The sequence below is a fragment of the Ambystoma mexicanum genome, chromosome 10, assembly GCF_040938575.1.
Source record: "Ambystoma mexicanum isolate Mex_15411 chromosome 10, UKY_AmexF1_1, whole genome shotgun sequence".
Classification (NCBI taxonomy): domain Eukaryota; kingdom Metazoa; phylum Chordata; class Amphibia; order Caudata; family Ambystomatidae; genus Ambystoma; species Ambystoma mexicanum.
The window spans coordinates 697,906,982-697,932,048 of NC_090932.1; the positions used below are offsets into that span (position 1 = coordinate 697,906,982).

The 25,067-nt window shown below is 45.9% G+C and overlaps 1 protein-coding gene across 2 annotated transcripts in view; it reads left to right on the plus strand.

Moving 5' to 3' along the window:
• Positions 1-25,067, plus strand: part of CAB39 (calcium binding protein 39) — a 323,674-nt gene that overhangs the window by 209,725 nt on the left and 88,882 nt on the right. For both annotated transcript variants that reach the window (XM_069618308.1, XM_069618309.1), the window contains exon 8: positions 21,700-21,843. In XM_069618308.1, coding sequence (XP_069474409.1) covers positions 21,700-21,843 — 144 coding nt within the window. The remainder of the gene's footprint in view (positions 1-21,699; positions 21,844-25,067) is intronic.

Here is a 25,067-nt window from a genome sequence, read left to right on the forward strand (position 1 = left end):
TCAAAAAAAGGAGGTGTAGCGTCACTACCACTGTGCCAAGAGGCAATGCAGCTCTGGTTCTGGGCAATACAGGAAGGAATCTCTCTGTCAGCAGTTCACCTGGCGGGAGAGAAGAACACGGCGGTAGACACTCTGAGCAGGCAGAGCACAGTGTCCCACGAATGGGAACTCGCTCAGGAAGCCCTTCAAGAGATCTTCACCCTTTGGGCAACCACTCCAGGGGATCTGTTCGCAACCAGGGTCAACCGGAAGTGCGAACAGTACTGCTCAGAGGAATTTACCCCAAGGAGCTCTAGGAGACGCGCTTGTGGTGGACTGGGAGTTTCCACTCCTGTACACGTTTCCTCCAGTCCCCGTAATTCCTCACATAATCAGGAGGTTGAGAAAGTTCAGGAGAACCATGATCCTAATTGCCCCCGTTTGGGCCAGGAGAACATGGTACCCAGACCTTCTAGACATGTCCATCGGCCCTCCATACGTCTTCCACAAAGAGAGGATCTGCTCTCGCGAGAGGAAGGTCGGGTTCTCCATCCAGAGGTCAAAACAGTCAGCCTTCACGTATGGCTTCTGAGAGGCTGAGATATAAGAATCAGGACCTCCCGGACAAAATAATGGAGTTCTTGCTTTCGGCCAGAAGGCCAACAACAAAGGCCTTGTACCGGTGTCGTTGGAACAAGTTCTGTAACTGGTGCAAGGAAAAGAATGTGGGTCCATTCCTATGCAACACTCCTATGGTACTCCTTTCTTTTACACTTGGCCAATTTGGGGCTCCAAGTTGGCACGATAAAAGGATACTTGGCAGCGCTAACTATTTGTAAGCACTCCTCAGAAGAGGTATCCTACAGCAAAATGCTCTTGGTTATTCAGTTCCTGAAAGGGCTCACAAATGTGTACCCTCTAACCCCTATTCAGGTACCCGTCTGGGATTTAAATTTAGTGTTAACATTCCTCACATTTATTCCATTTGAGCCCTTGCACTCTTGCCCGCTAAGACTTGGTACCTTAAAGACAATACTTCTGGTGGCTGTTACGTCAGCCCGCAGGGTGAGTGAGTTGCAGGCGCTCCTCCTCACACCATTTTTCATTAAGACAAGGGTACCCTTAAGGTCAAACCCTCTTTTTTGCCAAAAATAGTCTGACTTCCATCTGTCACAGAAAATCACTTTACCTTCCTTTTACCCTCCTCATGCAAGTAAGGAGGAAGAAAGACTGCACAGGCTGGACCCAAAAAGGGCTCTCAGTTTCTATATTACCAGATTGGCTAAATTTACACAGTGATCAACTCTGTCAGATGTACTGGACACAAATTATACTTGGCGGTAACCATACAGACATTTTCCAGATGGATAATCTTAGCAATTACTGAATGCTATAGAATGGCTGGGAAAGAACCCCCAGAGCTCATTCAACTAGGGGCATGGCAACTTCAATGGCTCTTCAGAGGGGTGTCCCGGTGCAAAACATTTGTGCAGCGGCCACATGGTCGTCTATGCACACTTTTGTGAGACACTACTCTTTAGATTCATCATCTCAAGGAGGTCTTTTTGCCAAAGCCGTCCTTCACACAGTGCATGATTAATACTTCTGGTACTCCCTCCTCCAGATTCATAGTGCTTTGGGAGCCTATCGAAGATGAGGAATATGTGGGAGGACACAATCCATTCGAAGAAAAAGTTACTTACCAACTGTAACGTTATTTTGATTGGATGTTCCTCCCACGTATTCCTCATCGACCCTCCCAGCCTACCGCACCGTATAGTTCACGCTAGTTATACTCCAAATTCCTTAAGAGCTGAGGGTCAATGATTGCCTGGTCAACTATGCGGATGGTGATATCGTAAAAACAGAACTAAAGCCAACGGGCGCGGCCCAAGCCATTTTATACTGCGGATGACGTTGACGCTCGGCGGGAGCTTTCGAGGGACATCGACTCCGCTACCTGGAGCACATCGCCTTGTGGTGAAATGTTTATTTTTCCGAAGCAGCAAAGCTGAGATGACGAGTATCTAAGATGAGAAATATGTGGGAGGAACATCCAATTGAAAGAAAGTTGCAGTTGGTAAGTAACTTGTTCTTCTTAACCTTTCCCTGAAAATAGCATGCCTTGCCCTTTCTAAAACAGTCGCCTCATCCCCCTCTTCCTTCGACTGCCCTCCCCCCACCACCCTCTCTCACTCCCCCGGGACCCAAGCCCACAAAACGCTGAAAGAATGTTCAACCCTCTCCCTCGACTCTCCATATCTCACAACTTCTGCAATGGTCAATCCTCCCATCCCTACCATCAGACCCTCCCTTCTCTCCCCGTCTCCACTCCCTTGGTCTCGACATCTCACCCAGTACACCTAACCTACCAGCGCCCTCCAGACTCAGAACCACAATCAACCTGCCTAAACCCTCGCACCTCAAGTCCACCACCCACCCCCAATCCCTCTCACCATGTCTCTCCCTTACCTACCACCGCCCGCCTACTCTTCCCACCCACCCATCGATCTAACCCACTCACCCGACCCGCCAATTGTGCATGCATACATACCCCCCTCTTCCATCCCTCAGTCATCCCCAACCACCCTGACCGATCCTGCTACACCTGCCATCTCACTGGGCACCCATGTCCACAGAGCAATCACAGTGATGAGCACCACGAAAATCGCCTCCCCTCATGAAATCACTTCTGTACGAGCGCGATAGAAATAAAATATCAATCAATCAATCAATCAATGCCCGCTCTGTAGCAAGAAACAGGCACAGCATCTTTGACCTCCTTTCCTCTGACAATTCTGACCTCATTTTTATCACTGAAACCTGGTTCTCGGACGACTTTGCACCAATTACGCACAAAGCCTTCCCTCATGGGTACTCGCTTATCGCCCACAACAGACCTTCCAGAAGTGGTGAAGTTGCAATACACTCCAAACCTCATTTCTCCGTCTCACGGGTGGAAACCCAGACTTGCAACGCTACCTGTGAATCCCTTCTAGTAAAACTCTCGCTACCACCAACACTCATAGCTTCCTACTCATAAACAGACCTCCTAGATACAACTGACATTTTGCCAACAATCTCTGTGACTCAATAGCTACCATTCAGGTAAATCACTCTACTCCGACACTATTGGGAGATTTCGATATCTGGTTTGAAGTGCCCAACAAACCCCCCACCCCCCTCTGGTTGACAGTCTTGATGCACTCAACCTCTCCCGACATACCACTGGTCCAACTCACTCAGGTGTTCACACCCTTGATGCGATCTTTATCACGACCTTGTCTCTACATCCAGTCCCAAACCGCTTATCTGGGCAGACTTCTCTGCCATCCCTTTCACTATCCGCCACCAGCCTCTCCCACAGCGCAAACCCCCCCCCCCCCCCCCCCACCTCTGATCAAAAATGCTGGAACAAAGTCCGGGTACTCCCTGACTTGGCAGAGTCCCTGCTACTCTGCCCCCAGCAACGCTGATCTGTGGTAGACCCTTAACCATCGAATCCTTTGACTCCTGACTTAAAGAATCACTGATCCCTCTTACCCCCTCACGCCCGCAGCTTCACGCAAAGGACTGTTGGGACAGTTTTTCTGAAGTCCAACTAAGGGCTTAGTAAAACCATTCAACTGAGGTAGTACAAGACTCCACTCTTAGTATAAGGCTGTACCACCTGAGTTCATTGTAGCGTATACGGAGCAGCCAGGCTTATCTGAGGAGGGAGACGGGGCAGTAGAATCAGTACAAATTAAATTGTAATGCAAATGGTCCAAAGAAACACTGAAACACTTTGCATTGTAAAAATAAAGGATTTATTTAAATACTAGTAGGCCCAGATAAATCTATGGGTAACAAAGTACCATCACACAGTATATGTACTCACAATTCAAAACACACTATACTTGTAGGTACACAGACCAAAGTATAAACCTTATTTGCAACACCTAACAGTAGTTCTAGGGAAGTTAAAACCTTTTCATAAGCATTCAGTATAGGTCAAGCCTATTCTTGTGGAGTAAAAACCAATGGTTACTTTCACAAATACATTCAGTAATGCAAGGGCGGTAGACCCTTCCAGTGGCGCAGTGACTCTTGGTACAAATCACATAACCAGTCAACTGGACAGTATACCTTTGGTGAATAGTGGAACACTTATTCCAGGTGCAGTAAAAACCTATAACTACTTTTGTGATAACACACAGTTATACTAGGTGAGTAAACCCTAAGGATGTAATATTCAATTACAAGTGCTTTTGAGATCAGTGAAACACAGAAGGAGATAATCAGTAACTCTTGTAACTTATTTTTGGATGGCACACAGCTAACCAGAGTTAAGTAAAACCCATATACTTTTTTTTCTCTCACAATGGAGTCCAGGTTAGATCTTTCCCAGCTATACAAGTACCTTATGTGTGATTTATTGGGGACAGGTAGAACCCACAGACTCTTATTGTGCCTTTCTAAACAGCACAGGGAAAGCAAATCTCAATGTTACACTTTACTGAATGACTCAGTTATTCTAGGTAGGCAACAACCTAATACAGACTTATTCTGGACGGGCTAGTTCACAGCTGCAGTAAAGGCACCTAAGGGTGCTCATTTTACCAAAATTGCCCCGGTCTTCTTTTTTTTGTCATTTTAGTGTTTCCTGTCCTTTCTTGATCCTTCCCCTGACATCCAGGGCTGGAAATTCCTTTGTGATTTTTATCTTCGGCGGGAGTCCCCCGCCCAGGCTCCAGTCTGTCTGTGAGGGCAGGAAGTGAGGGAAGAGTCCAAAACTCCATAGCCCTTTGTCTTCCTCCTTGCCTGAATGGGGACAAATCCCAGCAAGGTGCTGGCTGTCCTGATTGGACAGCAAGACCGCCCCTTGTTGTAAAATGCAGGGTGAGAATGCATACGTTGTGCTGTAGTTCCTGATAAATACTGCAAGCATGGAAGCTGTTGAAAAGTGTACCACTGAAACTGAAGAGGTTGATGAAGGAAAGTAGCAGAGACGATTTCCAGTGACCGGAGAGCCTGCTGAGTAATCGGAGACTGCTGCAGCCCTTCCTTCCAATCGACCTGGGGACTCCGAAAACGACGACCCTGACCCAGAGCCTGGTGAGACCAACTAGACTCAAGAAGACCTGTGTTGTCAGTGACCACGACAAGGAATCCACTGACCAGGTTTAAAGTCCTCCGGCTGCAAAATCTTCTTCAATGCTGAGGTACTGTGTTGACTTGGGTATGTACTTACCTTAAGCCTCTTGGGATTTCTGTGTAGCTGTGGGGGGTGATTTCTGTGATGTGGAGGTCTCTCGTGCAGTGCACCCAGTCCCACTGCTAGAATCCTGCTAGGTTGTCTTCTGTGAAGCCCCTGCACCCTCTTCTAACTAGAAGTTAAGTACTCACCTGTTTGCCCAGTCTCCCGAAGACTTTTGCTACTTAAGAGCCTTTTCTGACACTGTCTTTTAGTCACTGGTCCCTATTGACCCCCTTTCTGCCACTGAGAACACTCATGCTCCAAGAATAAGGGAAAGACTTTGAAGGGATTGGGCTTCTTGCCTAGAAAAGAAAATCTGTGTTTAAAAGTTAGTTACTTGTAAAGAGTTGGTTGGTAACTGTAACTCTAAGAGTGAACAGTTATAAAAGTTCTTAGCTACCTTGGATGTGTGATGCACTATTCTTAAAAGTATATGTAACATCTTCCTTTCCTTAGAAATTGTTTTGCCATTCTAATAGAAAGTAGATGTGAAGGTATTTTACTCACCTGTGATTAGGTTGTGCCTCTTCCCAAAAGTCATGTGTTGGTTTCACCAGATTATTCCTGCAGGATAATTGTATGAGTGTCCCTCAAGTTGAGTCTTCCTTCCCCCGACTTGCTGCTAGCCCGTCCAGAATAAGTCTGTATTAGGTTGTTGCCTACCTAGAATAACTGAGTCATTCAGTAAAGTGTAACATTGAGATTTGCTTTCCCTGTGCTGTTTAGACAGGCACAATAAGACTCTGTGGGTTCTACCTGTCCCCAATAAATCACACATAAGGTACTTGTATAGCTGGGAAAGATCTAACCTGGACTCCATTGTGAGAGAAAAAAAAGTATATGGGTTTTACTTAACTCTGGTTAGCTGTGTGCCATCCAAAAATAAGTTACCAGAGTTATTGCTAATCTCAATCTGTGTTTCACTGGTCTCAAAAGCACTTGTAATTGAATATTACATCCTTAGGTTTTACTCACCTGGTATAACTGTGTGTTATCACAAAAGTAGTTATAGATTTTTACTGTACCTGGAATAAGTGTTCCACTATTCACAAAAAGTATATTGCCCAGTTGACTGATTACTGCCCTTGCATCGCTGAATGTAATTGTGAAAGTAACCATTGGTTTTTACTCCCCAAGAATAGGTGTGACCTATACTGAATGTGTATGAAAAGGTTGTGACGTCCCTACAGCTACTGTTCGGTGTTCCAAATAAGGTTTATACTTTGATCTGTGTACCTTCAAGTATAGTGTTGTTTTTATAATTGTGATTACATATGTGTTAGTACTTATTTACCCCTAGATTTATCTGGACCTACTTGCATTTAAATAAATCATTTATTTGCACATACATAGTGTTTCTTTGGACCATTTGTATTCAAATGTATATTTGTACTGATTCTACATCCCTCTCTCCCTCCTAAAATAAGCCTGGCTGCTCTGTCTACACTACCATGTACACGGGTGGTACAGCCTTACACAAAGAGTGGAGTCTTGTACTGCCTCCGTTGAATGGTTTTACTAAGCCCTTAGTGAACGTCAGAAAAATGGTCAGAACAGCGGTACTGGAAGTGGTGCTGGCGTCTCTGCTCGACTTCTGCTTAGGATCCCTTGTTCCAGTGGTCAACTCTGCCTATGGTCCCAAAATCCTTGCCTTTTATGCCGGATCCCATTCATTCACTCGGAGCTGTCAATGGCCTGGAGGTTGGCTGTCCTGCAGTACAGCCAGCCGCCCAGTTAGAACTGGTTTCAGCCAGGCTGACCTAAAGACAAAGAACAGTGAATCTTCGGGCTCCTCCCTTGTTAGGGAGAAGTTTCATTTTTGTGCTAAATTCCCTTCCACCTTAGAGACCTCAAGCTCTTTTGCTGGATTTAGGAATTTAATTTTAACTCCTGAGTGAGTCTGACCTTTTTCTCAGTCCCTCATGTGTTTTTCCCTGACTCAGATTTTAGGTTTTCACTGTTGGAGTCTGACAAACTTCATAGGCACCTCTGTGTCACTATACAAATCCCTTGGATTTCTCTTAAGGTTTAAATACCTTTTCTTGGGTAAACTACTGTTTCCAAGAATAGTAAGGTAAAATTGATCTTACTTACCTTTTTACTTTGTAGGTCCAGCACACACCATTTTATGTGGAGTGCTGGGGGGGGGGGTACCTAGTAGCCCCTTATCCTACTTTCTCATGTAACATTTTTTGTTACACTTACTACTTTAAATCGCTGGTCACAGTGGTTTACTTTTTACTACCAGTGTGTGTTCATACTGCAGGCTGAACCCTCAGCTGCAGTACAGCACCCCTGGGTGTGACCATTTTGTCAACATGGCCCTGGTCTTTTTTGCCATTTTCTTTTTATAAGGTTTTTCTTTTCTTTTACTCCGTAAATTGAGACAGGTTTGAGCCCTTTGCATGTTCTGCCTTTGGCAGGCTTCCACCCTGAAGCCGCCCCTGGCTCCAGTGTGTCTGGAAGGACAGGAAGTGAGGGAGGGTCCCAAAACTCCTTTCTCCTTTGTCTCTAGGTATGCCTGAATGAAACCAGTCCTGATTGGCCGGCTGGCTGTCTGGGAAGGACAGCCACCCTGCTGGGTGAATGACAGCCTAGGGCTGTGAATGAATGAGAACAAGCTTAAAAGGTGAGGTTCTTGGGACTGCAGGCAGACGACCACTGGAAGAAACCTCAGAGGAAGAAACCATGATGAGAAGCCCACTGCAACCTCCTGGACCTTGAAGTGCCCGATGAAGTGCTGCTGCTGTGCTGACCTTTTTCAAGTCGACAGAGAAGCGACGGATGGAACAACTTCTCCCCTTGGGCTGGTTGGGCCAACTAGCCCCGAGACAAACTCCACTTTGGTGCAATCCCCGACTTGCTGTGCCCCTTCAGTGCTGCAGAAGCCGAATGCCAGGGTTCGAGTGTCCATTATCGAATGCAATGTCTTCCAAGGAATGAATCCGGCCAAAAGCTCCAGGAGCCTCCTAAGGGCCCTCCAGAAGCACACAATCCCGGTCCAGAGTACCCCTCACCAGAGTCCAGGACCGGGGGAGCAAGGAAAGCCCAACTGCAAAATATTCATCCTTCTTCAGTGCTGTTGGAAAGGCGCTGAAACCGAGGAGAGCCGCTGAATCCAAGAAAATCCACACTGACAAAGCCCTCTTCGGAGTACTGCTGCAGGAACCTGCCAGTCGTCCTCCCACTTGTCCCCACGACTGAGGCCCAGGAACAACTGTCTGTTGGCTGTAGCAAGGACGAATACAGCTGTAACACTTCCTTCAAACCAGTGTTACTGTGGGGGCTTGGTGTACTTAACTTATTGCCATAAGTCGTGCTTTCTCACTTGAGAAGTGCACTGGTTTTACTTTTGGAGTTGATCTCAGCTTGTGTTCTTGCAGTGATTTTCTTGAATTATCTGACTTTGTGAAAGGCTTATCCAAGATGAAGTGCATTGGAACGATTGACTTGGTCCATTTGACTTTAGCTGTCCTGGCTCCTTAAAAGCACCCTTCTGAATCTATTGGCTTTAGCATTGCTTGTCCCCTCATAGGTTGTAATTTGTTGAAAACGTTTACTGCTGGGAAAGGCTTACCTAGATTTCATTAGAGGATTGGAACAGTCTTCACATTATAAGAAAGTATAGTCTAACCTTTCTATTTCCCTAACCCTTCCTTCCTGAAACCAAGTGTCTAAAAAGTATATTGGTGTTTAAGATAAATGCAATACTATCCTTGTTGTTGAAGTCCGTTCAGGGTCTAGAAAAAATGTATTGGCATGACCAAAGAGTAATCACCAAAAATACTCACTTTGTAAAGTGATTCCAAAGTTTGCTTGACTGTTACATAATGCTTAACTAAAACTGATGTATAAAGAAATGTTTACAACTGAAACATTGTGACTGATGTCATCTGTACAGCTCTAGAGCTCCCTTTTACCCCTCTTGAGATAGGCCTGGCTGCTCAGTCACAACAACAACTTGTGTAGTACAGACCTATAACAAAAGGTGGGTTACCTAATACCAAGCAGATCAGTCTTGTGTAGTCTCACAGTCACAAGGACAGTAATGGCATTTATATAGCTCACTGATGTATACTTAAATACCCAAAGACTTAACAGTACCTCTGGTTTGAAGAAGAGTGGTCCAGCTGGATTTTGTCCTTTTGCAGTGATGCAGACCCTGGGTTCCTGAGCCTCAGTCATGGGGACAAGAGGGAGGACGTCTGGAGTACTCCTACAGCAGCAATTTTGAGGTCATCGGCAGCAAGGGGCTTGTGGTTTCAGCGCTTGGTAAACGGCACTGTTGCGGATCTCGGATACTGGTAGGAGCTTCCTTCACTCCTTGGGTCCTGCACTCTGAGGGGCTCGGGTCGTTCTGCTTCTGGTAGGTCCTTAGACTCCTGGAGCTACTGGACGGATTTTAGATGTTGCACTATATGGATTTCTTGACCCATAGCACTCGGTTCCTGCAGCAGTGAAGAAGTACAGCCAGTCTGAGACGGTAGAAACCAAGGACATGGGAGTTTTGGGAACCGCCCTCACATCCTGCCTTTCCACACTGGAGCCAGAGGTGGGCTTCATGGCTGAAGCCTGACAAAGGCAAAATGAACAAAGGCCTCCAACCTGGCTCAACGCGCAGCGATATCTAAATTCGAGACAGGTGAGAATTCAAATAACATACCCTCTATGTGACTGACAAGGCTGGGAGTCTGTATTTTGCAAGGTTTGAGGTGTTTTTTTTTTTTTTTTTGTTTTTTTTTTTTAATTTTGGTTTGAAGGTCTGTACGTGGTGCTTTTAGTTAAACTAAAAGATTGTTAAAGTGTCCTGTTTGTTTAAAGAGCACCTTTCCTGGCTACAGGTTGCATAAGATTTGAACAGCTGTTTTCAATTAGTCTCAGTTCCTGTCACCCCTGTCCTTTGTCTGCCAGAGTGCCTGAAGAGGTCCAGCTACCGCAGGGGGGGTGTGGCTGTCCTGATTGGACAGCCAATCGCACCTTTCTGTAAAATGCTGAGCGAGATTGCAGAGAAGTGTGTGCTGGAACTGTATGAAAGGTGAGGCTTCTGGAGTGAAAAGCAAGTCGAACCCTGAAAACAGAAGTAACCGAAGAAGATGACCAAACACGCCTGTGCAGGCCCTTTTCAACACCATGAAGCAGCCAATGCTGTCCTGACCCCGGTTTCTGTGCCACAGAGGAGTTTGAAGAGAACAACTCCTTCCCTTTGGGTGGTGGGAACAGGCAGTCCCAAGACTAACTTTGAAACGAGCCATATCCCGGGGAGGGGGGGGGGGGTCCTAGGAGTTTCTAGAGCTACCTACCCCAATACCAGGAGAACTGCTGAATACCAGGAGACTTACTGCCTCTTTCGAGTGCATCATCGCGGAAAGGCCAAATCCGTCCAAAGCTTTGCTGAACCCGTAAGGACACTCCAGAGAACCGATCCAACTCACCCAGACCCCCTCACTGCAGGAAGCGAAGAAGCTTGACTGGGCGATCCGTGTCATCTGATGGTGCTGCAGAAAAGGCACAAAAAACGCAGTGTGAACCAAGAAGTTGCTGAAAGTCGTGCTACAGGTCCTCCCTCGAGAATGCTGCTGAGAGATCCCGTCCATTGTCCTGTCTTCAGTCATTGGACCAAGGAATCCGGGAGTCGCGTTAGGACAGTTTTTCTGAAGTCCAACTAAGAGCTTAGTAAAACCATTCAACTGAGGCCATACAATACTCTGCTCTTGGTATAAGGCTGTACCACCTGAGTTCAGGGTTAGCGTAGACAGAGCAGCCAGCCTTATCATAGGAGGGAGAGAAGGATGTAGAATCGGTACAAATGAAATTGTAATACAAATGGTCCAAAGAAACACAAACACTATGTATTGTAAAAAATAAATGGTTTATTTAAATACTAGTTGGCCCAGATAAATCTTGGGGGAAGTAAGTACGATCACATTATATATAACCACAATTATTGAAACCCAACACTATGCTTGAAGATGCACAGACCAAAGCATATAACCTTATTTGGAACACAGAACAGGTGTTCTAGGGAAGTCAAAACCAATAGTTACTTTTTAGATTACTTTTAGTAATGTAAGGGTAGTAGACCCTAGCAGTAGTACCGTGACGCTCAGCAAGAAATCACTTAGTATCCCAACTGGACAATATACTTATTGTGAATAGTCGAACACTTCTTCTAGGAACAGTACAACGCCTATAATTAATTCAGTAGAAAGTATTCTAGGGGAGTTGGACTTTTGGGTGTAATATTCAATTACAGTTGCTTTTCAGTTTACAGACGTAGGGAGGCAATTACTCTAACTTCCTTTAGGTTAACAGTTATGCTCAAGGTAAGTACAACCTATACACTTTTTACAGGAGCTATCAGCATCTTAAAGGCAGGTATAAACCCAAGACTGTTTTGGTGTCTGTCTACAGTAGACCACGGAAAGCAAAATCCAGTGTTGCACTTTATTCTAGGTAGGCAAAAACCTAATGCAGACTTTTCTGGACAGGCTAACAGCAAGTCAGGGGAAGCAAGACCCCCGTTGGACACACTTGTACATTTATCCTAACAGGAATAGTGAAGTGAAACCAACAGCATTGCTTTTGGGAAGAGGGAAGAGGCGCAACCAAATCACAGGTGAGTAATATCACCTTACATCAACTTTGTTAGAATGGCGAAACCGTTTCCAAGGAAAGAAAATAGTTACATATACTTTTCAGAATGGCAGAACATTGCTAAGGTAAGTAATAACATTTGTAACTGTTCACTCTGAGTTACAGTTACCAACTAACTTATTTTGCAAGCAAGTACCTTTTAAACACAATCATTTCTAGGCAAAAGGCCCGATCCTTAGGTTTCCCTTGTTCTTGGAGCACAAGTGTTCTCAGTGGCAGAAGGGGATATGGGGGTGGGGGGTGACTAGTGTCCAACAGGCAGGTCAGGATAGGTTCCTAAGTAGCAAAAGTCGGAGTTCCTAAGGAGGACTGTTAGAACAACAAAGTACTTTACTTTGGAGTTAGTTGAGGGTCCAGTTGCTTCACAGAAGACACCCTACGAGGATTCCAGCAGAGGCATGGGTGCACTGGACGAGAGGACTCCCAATCACATAAAACACCCCAAAACTACACAGGAATCACAAGAGACTGAAGGTAAGTAAATGCGCAGGCCAGCACAGTACCTCAGCACAGAAGATTTTGCAGCAGGAGGACTTCAGGATCTGTAGGAGCCAAAAACCTGGTTGTTGAATTCTTTCATCAAGACGATGGAAGACAAAACACTGGAAGGACATTTGCAGCAAGGATCACAGGGAAGGCTCTATGCAAGGTTTTCCTCACGGCTGGATGTGGTTCTGTGGATTTGGCGCCTTTTTCAGGAGCACAGAAGAAGACAGAATATCACTGGTCGGTTTATCATAGTTTGCAAGGTACAGCTTTCTGTTGAGGAGTGTTAGGACAGTTTTTCTGAAGTCCAACTAAGGGCTTAGTAAAACCATTCAACTGAGGCAGTACAAGACTCCACTCGTAGTAGAAGACTGTACCACCTACGTACATGGTAGCGTAGGAAGAGCAGCCAGGCTCATTTTAGGAGGGAGAGAGGGCAGTAGAATCAGTACAAATGAAATTGTCATACAAATGGTCCAAAGAAACACTGAAACACTATTGTAAAAATAAAGGATTTATTTAAATACAGGTAGGCCAAGATAAATCTAGGGGTTAAGTAAGTACTAACACATTATATGAAATCACAATTATAAAAACACAACACTATACTTGAAGGTACACAGACCAAAGTATAGACCTTATTTAGAACACCTAACAGTAGTTCTAGAGAAGTCAACACCTTTTCATACACATTCAGTTTAGGTCACACCTATTCTTGAGGAGTAAAAACCAATGGTTACTTTTCATAATTACATGCAGTAATGCAAGGGCAGGAGACCCTACCAGTTGTACTCGGACCCTCGGTAACAAATCACATAAGCAGTGAACTGGACAATATACTTTGTGTGAATAGTGCAACACTTATTCTAGGTGCAGTAAAAACCTAGAACTACTTTTGTGATAACACACCGTTATACTAAGTGAGTAAAACCTAAGGATGTAATATTCAATTACAGATGCTTTTGATATCAGCGGACCACAGAGAGAGAGAGATGAGCAGTAACTCTTGTAACTTATTTTTGGATGGCACACAGCTAACGCAAGGTAAGTAAAACCCACATACTTTTTTAACCTCACAATGAAGGGGAAAGTAATACCCAATGTTACTCTTTACTGAATAGTTATTCTAGGTAGGCAAAAACCTAATACAGACTTATTCTGGACAGGCTAGCAGCAAGCCAGGGGAAGAAAGACCCAGTTGGGGACAATACAATTATCCTGAAAGGACTAATCTGGTGATACCAACAGTTGGAGGACACTCGTACAAATACCCTGCAGGAATAATCTGGTGAAACCAACACATTACCTTTTGTAAAGAGGCACAACCTAATCACAGGAGAGTAAAATACCTTCACATCTACTTTCTATTAGACTGTTAAAACAGTTGCTAAGGAAGAAAAGATGTTAACCATACTTTTGAGAATGGTGCATCACACGTTCACGATAAGTAAGAACGCTTGTAACTGTTCACTCTTAGAAGTACAGTTACCAACCAACTCCTTACAAGTAAGTAACTTTTAAACACTTCATTTCTTTTCTAGGCAAAAGGCCCAATCCCTTCAAAAGTCTTTCCCTGGTTCCTGGAGCATGAGTGTTATCAGTGGCAGAAGGGCGGTCACTAGGACTAGTGACCAACAGACAGTGTCAGAATAGGTTCTTTAGTAGCAAAAGTCAGAGTTCCTTAGGAAAACTGGGGAAACGGGGGGAGTACTTTACTTCTAGGGTTACAAGTGGTTCCAGGGGCTTCGCAGAAGACGCCCTAGCAGGATTCTAGCAGTGGGACTGGGTACACTGGATGAGAGGCCTCCCCATCACAGAAAACACCACACAGCTGCACAGAAATCCTAACAGGCTTAAGATAAGTACATACCCAAGCCAACACAGTACCTCGGCATTGAAGAAGATTTTGCAGCAGGAGGACTTCAGGATCTGCTGCCAAATACCTGGTCGGTGGATTCCTTGTTGTGGTGACTGAAAACAATACCTCAGAAGGAACGTTGCAGCAGGGATCGATGTAGAAGGCTCTAAGCAAGGTTTCCCTCGCGGCTGATTGCAGTTCTGTGGATTTGACACCTTTTCAAGGAGCACAGAAGAATACAGAAAATCGCATCGTTTTAAAGATCCAGCACTCTGGTGAGGTGACTTTTCGGACTTGATTCCCGTCTCTGGAGATCCACCAGGATGCCCACGAACTTTCAGCAAGATTCGTAATTCGGAAGACCGTGCACCGCACAATGGCTTGAGGTCCCAGGGTATTGCAGAAATGCAAGGTCGAAATGCATGTCTTCTTGAGTCTAGTGGGTCCCACGAGGCTCAGGGTCGGGGTCGTCGCTTTCGGAGTCCCCAGTTCGATTGGCAGGAAGGGCTGCAGCAGGCTCGGGTTAAAAAGCATGCTCTCCGGTCCCTGGAAATCGAAGTTGCAGTGGTCGACTACTCTACAGCTTCCAGGTTTGCAGTATTTATCAGGAATTACAACACAACTTCTGCATTCTCTCCCTGCATCTTACCAGAAGGGGCGGTCTGGTTGTCCAATCAGGATTGCCAGCCCCCCCACTGGGATTTGTCCCCATTCCGGCAAGTTATAAGACAAAGGGCTGTCGAGTTTTGCAGTTAGCAAAAGAAAGTTAAAAGGTGAGCCCCTAGGGCAACCCAACAACAACAGGCACATATTGCCAATAAGTTGTTAAAGAGGTTAACTTTAAAAAGACACTATGGAGAATCTTAAAAATGACGCCCATAAAAAGAGTTAAAGATTATGTGAGTGTGGAAAAAGGTTCCCACTCACTGAGGTATTATGAAAAAATATCCCACTAGTAAACCAAAAAGTTATTGGTTGGAACCAGGTCAGAAAGATTTACCAGTTCTGTGAAAATCTTACCTAATAAAGGGACTTTTTGGACTGGAATAGTGCCTCTGGGGATCCAGCAGGATGCCCACGAAATTTCAGCGAGATTCGGAAATTGGAAGACCGCGCAATGGCTCAAGGTGCCAGGTTATTGGGGTATTGCAGCCCGCAAGGTCGCACCACGGTGTGGGATCGCTCAGAATGCAATTAGTCTTGAGTCTAGTGTGTCTGACCAGGCTCTGGGTTGGGGTTGTTGTTTTCGGAGTCCCCAGGTTGATTGAAGGGAGGGCTACAGCAGACTCTGGTTACACAGCAGGCTCTCTGGTCGCTGGAAATCGTCTCAGCCGCAAATTCTTCAGCTTCCTCTTCGGTTTCAGTTCCAGTGGTCAACTACCTCTTCAGCTTCCAGGTTCGGACTTTTATGCAGGAATCCAGCCAATCAAACAGCCTTGCAGCATTCAAACTTGGCAGGTCTTAGGCGGGGAATCCTTTCAGGACAGTCATCCTTCCAGTTTGAACTGGAATCTCGCACTCAGGCTGGAAGACCAAGGGCTGCAGAGTTCTGGACTCCTCCCACGCTTCCTGCCTTCACAGACTCTCTGGAGTCTGGGCTTGGAGTCCATTGGACTCCCGCCGAAGATAAAAATCACACAAAGGAATTTCCCAACCTGGATGTCGGGGGAAGGAACAAGAAAGGACAAGGAATACTAAAAGGGTGATGAAACGGGACAGTGGCCATTTTGGTGAAATGAGCACCCATGATGCCTTAACCAGGGCTGTGCAAATAGTCTGCGGTAAACGTTCACCGAATGAATAAAAAGGTTCACTGCCACCAGCCATTAAAAGTAACTTTGTCCTTGTAACATAAATGTTACATTTAAAATAAGAAAGGGGATACTCCGTATTTCCTCAGCACTTCACATAAGGTGGGGGGAGGGGTTGCTGGTCTCACCTAATAAAATGTAAGAGGGATCCAGAGATACTTTCTACACTTGGGAACTGTAGTTCTCACAAGGTTAGCCAGGGAAAGTTAAAAGGGGAGCCCCTATGGCAACCCAGCAACAATAGGCCAAAAAAGTTGTCAAAGGGGATAGTTGTTAAGATGGATTTCTGAACTCGGACCTGGAGGGGCAGAGGTTCAGAAGGCCAGCCTAGTTTCATGGAACAGGGTAACCTCTGGACAAGCCAGACCAATCAGGGTAGCGATGTCGGCGGTCAAGACGAAGTCTCAAGAGGGGTGAGAGTGACTGAAAGACCTCAATGAGCACACAAAGCAAGGACACTTACAAATTACTCCAGACAGGTATCATATTAAAAATATAGACACATTTATTACAAGGCCTTTGTAACATCGACCATAGCAAAGAATCACAATAATACTAAAGTAAACCAACACATCACAATCAATACAATATATATACAAGACCGAGGGGCCTACGGAGTTTTGAGCACCTAATATATAGACCACCTAGATGGGGAGGATAACAGGCAGTGCTAGTCATTAGACCCAGTTCAACATCAGAAATACACCTATTTAGGAGAAGGTCTGAGCCCTACGAAGAGAGGAACCTTATGCCCAGAAGTACATGCACGCGATTGTGCTAATGGACAAAAATAGGGTCTCTTCAAGGGTTTCTGACTGTTCAGGAAGGTGGATGAAAAACAGGTCCCGCACTACTTGAGCACGACCGCCACTTGCGGGCGGAGGCAGGGTGAGAGTGCGGGACAGATCCGCTATTTCGCAACAGCGGTGGAAGAGAAGTGGTTTCCTGCGCTAGGGGCCACCAGTTGGGGTATGGACTACTCACCGGTCCCCGACGCAGGCAGACCCAGACTTCGCCAGTTCAGTTCACGTTGCTGACAGGTTCAGATGCGATGATCAGGACGTCTTGACACCGTGTAGATTCCGCGGTAGCAGGATGCAGGGGCGAGGGTGTTCCAAATGCAGCAAACGTGCTGTGAAAATCTTATCTAACACGTCTAAAGCTGCAACATCGGCCTCCAGCACAAACATTTTCTTCAAACCTAAGGTACTGTGTGGAAAAAATGATTTGCTTAACTGATGCCAAGAAGTCGCTCTAGAGCGTTGGAGTGCACGTAGATGTGTCCAGGGCAACCTCCGTCTTACCTCAGACCCAAGCCGCTGCTTGTGTCAGATTTTACGGTCTCCATCGTTGGTTAACTTGCTGCTTCGATAACACTAGAAACTGGAAGAAATCCACAGGAACTCTTCGTAATTCGCTGCTTGTCCAGACTTCAAGGACTCTCCAAACTGCCTTTAGCTAGGGTTGCGTTTTGGGACTTAAAAGACTTAGTAGGCGAAGAAACTGCGTCTAGAACCTTGAACTAAGCTTATGTTACACTAACCATTTTCATCCCTTTAAGTGACTATACTAGGTGTTTGCAGTGTAAATATTACTGTATAAACCGTTGAAAATCACATGAGTGCGCAATAACCCATAATACGATAACCTAGTCTTTTCCCCTTTCTAACGTTGCTTCAAATGTAACCGCGAACAAACACAAACGTGAAAGTGCCCTTTAAAGGGTATTAGCAAGTATTCTAGTATAAACGGCTGAAGTATTTAAAGTGATTCTGCTGTAAATATAATACACTACTAATTATATAAAAAGTATATGTTTAAGTGCTTCTTTGTTGTGCCTGTCTAGCTAAGATTGTTTACTTAACTACAGCTTACATCTTCCTCTTAAGATGAGCCTGACTGCTCTGCCACACTACCAAGATCCCGAGCTAGTACAGACTGATACTAAGAGTTGGGGATCTACAAACCACTGGGATAGCTTACTAAAGTCTTACTACCAGTAGGACTTTAGGAAAACTTCCCAAACACTATTATTGGGAACTGTAGTTCTCACAAGAAAATAAGAGAAGTTTAAGGAACATTTCAGTGACACTGCACATAGGGTGCTCGGTGTCACAAAGCAAAACGCAGATGCCTGTATTAAACATATGGAGTTTACCAGACTCAAAATAGTACAAATAAAAATCCCAGTCAGAGCACAAGAATGAGTAAGTGGCAAAAGGTTCCACTCAGGAGTTTAAAACAAACCAGTCCAGAGTACAGCAAAAGTGCTGGGGTCTCTCAGATTAAAGGGAATTGGCATATAAACTAAAAATTCTCCCTAAATGGGACCTCTGGGGAACGCATTGACGGTTGACTGGACTCAACCTCCTTTGTGTTCACGCTGAGCACGGTCATTCCACTAGGTTTATGGAGATTGCGCCTGGAGAATCTGTTACCGAGAGTTGCTGGACATGTCCATCTGCCCTCCCTGTTGTATTTCGAGGAAGGCAGCAGGATCTTCTCTCCCAGTCAGAGGGGCAGGGGTCCTCAACCCCAAACTCAGCAGCCTGGAACTTCATGCTTGGCTACCGAGAAGCTGAGATGCAAGGAATGGAAATTGTCAGGCGACATCCTGATGTACTCTTTTCAGCCCAGAAACAGGCCACTAAGTCGATGTATGCTTGTAGATGGAGTAAATTCTCAACTTGTTGCCGGGAGAGGGATCTAAACTCCATTTCATGTTGTTTATCCGCTGTCCTGGATTTTCTGCTATTTTTCGCCCGATCAGGCCTGTAGATTGGCACTGTAAAGTAGTATCTTGCCTCGAACCTCGACTCCAACACTCTGTGTGTTCTCATTCTGCTCGATCTCTCTTCTGCCTTTGACACTGTCAAGCATGCCATCCTGCTCAACCATCTCCGTGATAACCTGGGTATCACTGGTCAGGCTCTGGCTTGGTTGACCTCTTTCCTTTCCAATCGACCCTCCCAGGTCCAACTGGGGTCCTTCCTCTCTGACATCTTGTTCTCTACCTGTGGTGTCCCCCAGGGATCTAATCTCTCTCCCTGGCTGTTTAACCAGTATCTGGCACTCCTTGCCCACCGCATCGCCACTCTCTGCCACAACTTTCAGTGCTATGCGGACGATACCCAGCTCATTTTCAGGCTACCCTCGTCCTCCTCTCCTTCCCTCATCTCCGACTGTCTGTCTGCTATCCAGGAATGGTGTCCCGCCAATGACCTCTGCCTTAATGCCAGTAAGACTGAGATTCTACTCATCGGCACACCCACTCCCTCCTTCCCTGCAGCGCTCTGGCCAGCCTCTCTTGGCCCGCTTCCTGCTCCTACTTGCAAGGCAAAAAACCTCGGGGTCATCTTCGACTCCACACTCTCCTTCTCTCCTCATATATCTGAAGTCTCTAAGAAGTCACACTACCAGCTGCACCTCCTCAGAGGTATTCTTCCCTTCCTCTCCTTCCCCCAGAAGTTCACGGTCTCCAAAGCCCTGGTTCTCTCAAAGCTGGACTACTGTAACAGCCTCTATCTTAATCTGCCTGCCTCCACTCTCTGCCCTCTGCAACTCATCCAGAACAGGACTGCGAGACTTGTCCTTGGCCTCAAGCCCAGGGACCGTATCTCTCCAGGACTGAAATCTCTGCATTGGCTCCCTGTGGCTGCGAGGATCAAGTTCAAAACCCTCTGCATTGTCCACAAGGCCTTCTGGGGGCTGGGGCCTAAATACCTTCAACTCTCTCTTCCTAAATATCTTCCTTCCCGAGCCCTTTACTCATCTGTCTCCAACTCTCTCAGGGTCAGCCGCTTCTCGAAGCAACGAGCTGGGGGTAGATCTCTCTCTGCGGCAGGGGCCTCCCCCTGCAAAAGCCTTCCTGCCTCCCTGAAACTGGAGGAGAACTATCTTCGGTTCCGGAAGCACCTCAAAACCTTCCTCTTTGCTTCTGCTTTCTCTCTCCCTCTCCCCTGCTAAATTCTTCACTGAAACTGCACTGAACCTGCACCTGGGCCACTCTCACCGACCTCGGTCCTTGGCCCAGCCACTCTCCCCTTGCACTGCCTCCCTGGCAACCCCTGAACTGCGGGTCTGTCGCTGCATCCCTACAGCCCCCCCGCCCAGCACTTGTCTGCACTTATCTTGCACTTGCCACCAGCTGGCCCTATTTTTTTATTTATTTTTCTTTTATTCTACTTACCCTGTTCAGCACTTCCCACCCCTCTCCCCTTCCCCTTGCACTTTTTCCCTTCCCCCTAGCCCTGCACTTGCACGATCTGAATGACACCTGGCCTAGTAGGATCATTGTCTGTCTTCCCCCCGTTTGTTCCCACCTCCCTGCCTCGTCGCGCCTTGAAACACTTGTGTATAGGCGCGTTACAAATGCCATATCATATCATATCTATCTCTGTTTGCAAACTGTCCCCTTAGCAGGGCTCTTTCTGCACAAACACCAAAGTTACTTTTATGGTTCTACGTTATAACGAATTAAATTACTTTGTGTTAATTTACTTCTTTGTAATTACTACAAATTTTGTGCCACTCTCAATCCCTCCCTACCCCCTTATACTTCCCTTAATGTCCTCCCCACGAAGGAATTTACTTCAATAAAACAGCATACATTTTTTACAGGGATTATGCAATCAGTTTCCTCCAAGACCTTCCTCTTCGCTTCTGCCTTTGCCCCTCTTATCCCTGGCTGATCTGCTTTCTCTCGGCACCATGCACCTGGCCACCCTCTGTCCATCAGGCCCAGGTACCTGCTCACCCTGCCACCCTCCTGCACTGCCTCCGGGCCACCCCTTGCACTGGACCCTGTATCTGTACTCGTACAGTCCCCCACCGACCCTTCTTCTGCAATTATCAGATGCACCCTATCTGACTAACCTAGCACTCTGCCACTTGCCGGCTGCACTACCACTGTTTATCACATTTATTTATTTCCCTTGTTATTATGTATTCTGTTCTCTCCTCTGTTCCGCACTTTCCCTTCCATGCACTTCCCCCTTTTCCCTTCCCCATGCACTTGCGTGTTCTCAATGTCACTAGGCCTAGTAAGATTGTTGTTTTTTGTTCTCCCTTGTAACCCTCCCTTGCCTGGTCGTGCTCTGAAACACTTGTGTACCAGCGCGATATAGATAAAATATCATATCATATATGCCAACTTGTGGTCTTGGAATGGGATTTAAATTTAGTGTTAACGTTTCTTATGCATGCTCCATTTGAGCCTCTTCATTCTTTTTCTATTATACTTCTCAACCTTCAGCTCATTATACCACAGACTGGCCTACACTTCTACCCTGCAAAGAGGGTTCCCTGTACTGGACATTTTCCAGTTGACTATGTGGCTGTTGCTGCACCCATACATCAAACATTACTGTCTGGATTCCCGGTCTGGACTGAAAGCTTGTTTTAGTAGAGCAGACCTTGGGTGTGTATTCTGGTATGTGGTGGTGTCCTTGCTCTCCTCGTTTTCGAAGATCAGCTGCGCTGCTGATAGGATTGTTGTAGATGAGGAATCCATAAGAGGAACATCCATCAGAAAGAGTGTTACCGGGTGGTGAGTAATTTGTTTATCTATTGGAAAGTTAACAGGGCCTGGCCAAAAAAATATATTTTTTAAAACAGTAAAACCATATTTAAATTGTTTCACATTTAAAGATGTGTTTTTTTTCTTCTTTTAGCTCCTTGGTGAACTGCTGCTAGACCGACACAACTTCACAATTATGACAAAATACATTAGCAAACCTGAAAATCTTAAACTGATGATGAATCTTTTGCGAGACAAGAGCCGTAACATTCAGTTTGAAGCCTTTCATGTCTTTAAGGTATTGAAAATCAGCTCATGCTGATCCTGATGAGCTGAATCTCATCTTTTTTTGTGGTATTATTGTACTTGTAGTTTTACTTATTTTGACTTTGAGATGCTTATAATACTAATTCACTGTCTTAATTGGTATCTTTCCCCTACTGCATAAAGAAGCCTGCATAAAAAAATCTTTTCTATATTACATTAGTGCACAAGGTTGGTGCCACAGCCGATCAGTTGGCTCGGAATGCAGCCCTTACCCACTAAGACCTGCAATCCTAGCCCTCTGACCATGTGGTGCACCACTATACCATATGCCCCACTTTGCATTCATCCCCACAGCGCACTTGCCCGGATCGCTGACCTTGCACCTTGGAAATGAAGAAGGGACTCAATCTAGTTCCTGGTCAATATTTCCATGGTGACAGTCTTTTTATATTTATTTTAATTTTATTTTTTCTTAACATGATGATTTTCTGGCGCAAACTGCTTGGGCTGCTACTCATGAACATTACAAACCTAGTACGCAAGACATCATACCAAGGGTGTAGTAGCTGTGACTCAGAGGGCTTTACTAACATGCTATCATGGCGGAGGCATCATTAAATGCAAGAACGTAGCTGGCTTTCATCTGGTAAAGCCTCAATCTGCTTCACCAGAACGCAAACCTTTACAGAGAGAAGACAACGTTCGAAGCTGCAGCCAACAACTTGCACCCTCGGGCTCCATTTGCTACATGCCAGAATTAACTTCTCCCTTGATGATTCCCAGTGATAATGTTGTGTTTATTTGGGCCACAGCCTTTACCACCCAGTATATTACTCAGAATGCAGCATTGTTGCTTAATTAGAATATTATAATATTTGGTGGGCCATTGTTGGGAATGGATATCGAGGTTCTTGACCACTGTTTCAAGGCATGCTGTTTCCCGGTGTCAACATGTGACATTCACAGTGCTCTATTCAAGCCCCTTCTCCATCTGTTTCCTTTGTAACCTTTTTTTGTGTGCTTTTGACATAATATAATTTCATTACAGCTTTGGGAGGAGAGCTGTAACTAGTGTTATCGTCCTTTACCCGTGTTATACACTCTCAGCTTCACCTTGTGCACATGCAGGCTAAGACCTGCTACAGCCCCATTCCCCCCTCTTCCCATGGTCACTAATGCCACAGTAGAAAATGGGCATACAAGGAGGTATGACAGCAAGTTTCCTTAGTTTCATGAGAATATGAAGCTGCCTAAGTTGGGAAGAGATTTGTGAATGATGCTTTAAAAACCTATTTAGTTTTCCTGCCTGTTGGGTAACTATTTGGGGTAGTACCCTTTAGGTGCACTACAACAACCCCAGCCTCCTGGCAATAGGGACTCAACCTTTGGTATAAGTCTGAACTACAAAAGTTGGTAGTGTGGCCTAGCAGCCAGGCCTATCACAAGAGGGGTCAATGTGAGCAGTAGTGGAGTTGCACAGTGATTCACAGTGACAAGTATTGAAATAAACACTGATACCCAAGTTTTCTTTATAAAACAAGTATTCATTTATTTACCAGTCATTTACACAAGCCTTCTTCAGAAGGGAGCAATATAAAAGCAACATTCAAATACACTTCAGAAATACACACTCTTCGGTTTCTCAGAATCAGTAAAGACCCATTGGGGATGGCACACAGACATTTCCTGCACCCTCAGGTGACTTAAATAACTAGGACACTGTGTTACTGTTGCATTCAGAGTAGCATTTGAGAGTGTGAAAAGACAGGGGTTATTAGAACAAACAAGAGATTGCTTGTTAATCTGTTTAGAATAGCATGCTGTGCATGTAGTCCGACATCCACTGGTAACCGCAGAGTAATGCATCTTGTCTTTCGAGAATCAAAAGGGGATGTCTACATGGGCGTGTCTGTAACACTATCCCTAACGCGGCTTGTAGTGTACCCAAAATCCCTTGCGCATTGAGGTCCCTCCGATTGTTTTTTTCCGCCCATATTACAGATCGCCCTAATGCGGAGCTCTTAATAAGAGATTGCGTTATTGTTGTAATTATTGACTTTGGTAGTTTATTCCCAATAAGTCACTTTGACTGTTGAATCCTGTGCAACGGCAAAGCCTGTACAGTAGGGAGAGTGGGATCGTGGAGGCCATATTCTTTCAAGTATGCCTTTCCTCTTTCACCCTCTTTGTTCCTTGGGTTTTGTCATCGCTGTACCTGTCTTACGTTATGGACAAGACTCCATATAGATTTTGCCCCTCGTGTAGGGCCAAATATATTGAAAGTCGAGCACAGTTGGTGCAACAACTGTCTTCCCCTCAACCACGAGGCGGCTTGCCCAGCGTATAGACTCTAGGTCCTAAGACGATTAAGGAGCGTCGTCTGAAGCGGTGGGCGGCCTGCGGCATGTCACAGGCCGAACGTTCTTTTCCCCCGTCCACCCTGCCGCTGCAACCCCCGAGTCTGATGGACGGGCTAGCGATGACCCGGTCTCCGTTTCGGAGGCCATTGACCTAACGGCGGAGAGTTCTTGATTCGCAGCGTCAGTCCCCAACCCCGGCAGGCACGATGTGAGTCATGCTATGGAGAAGACACCCGGCTACATGGGCGCACAAGATTCAAACACCAAATACGCAACCCAAGGTTCTGCTTCTGCGGCACAGTCAAAGCGTTCCAAAGCGCTAACTGACCTGTCGAATACTTCGACGGGATCCGCTGATCTTTATGATCGGCAGCCTTCCCCGCAACCGCAGCAGCAGCCTGCAACTGGGCAATCTAAAGTAAAGGGCGTTAGCACTAAAATGCACACGGCCGTCGAGACTCTCCAGGAGAGAGCGCAGACGCCGCTTATGGCCCTGTGGCGCTGAAATCCACTTCGCGGCCTCTGGTCCACCCGGCACATCTCCCCATTACCCCAAGCATCTGCGATAGTATCGCAAGGATCGCCTCGGCGGTTAGACATAGGGAACAGTCGAAAGACACAGCGAAACGCAAGGAATGGTCTAAAGATACGCCGAGAGACGCGCCACAGCGTCCCGAAACCCCGCAAGGACTATGCTGAGAGTCCTGGGCCTTTAATCCAGCACACTAGGGGACACATTTCGATGTTCCAAAGAGAAAAATGAGCCCTTTCCTCCCCTGGACTCATCTGGTTCATCCTCATGGACCAGGAAGATGTTTATGGGGTGTATGGACAGACTAGAGAAATGTCTTATTCTGAAAGGTTTGCTCCCAAGGGGCCTCGGGAGGACCTTCCT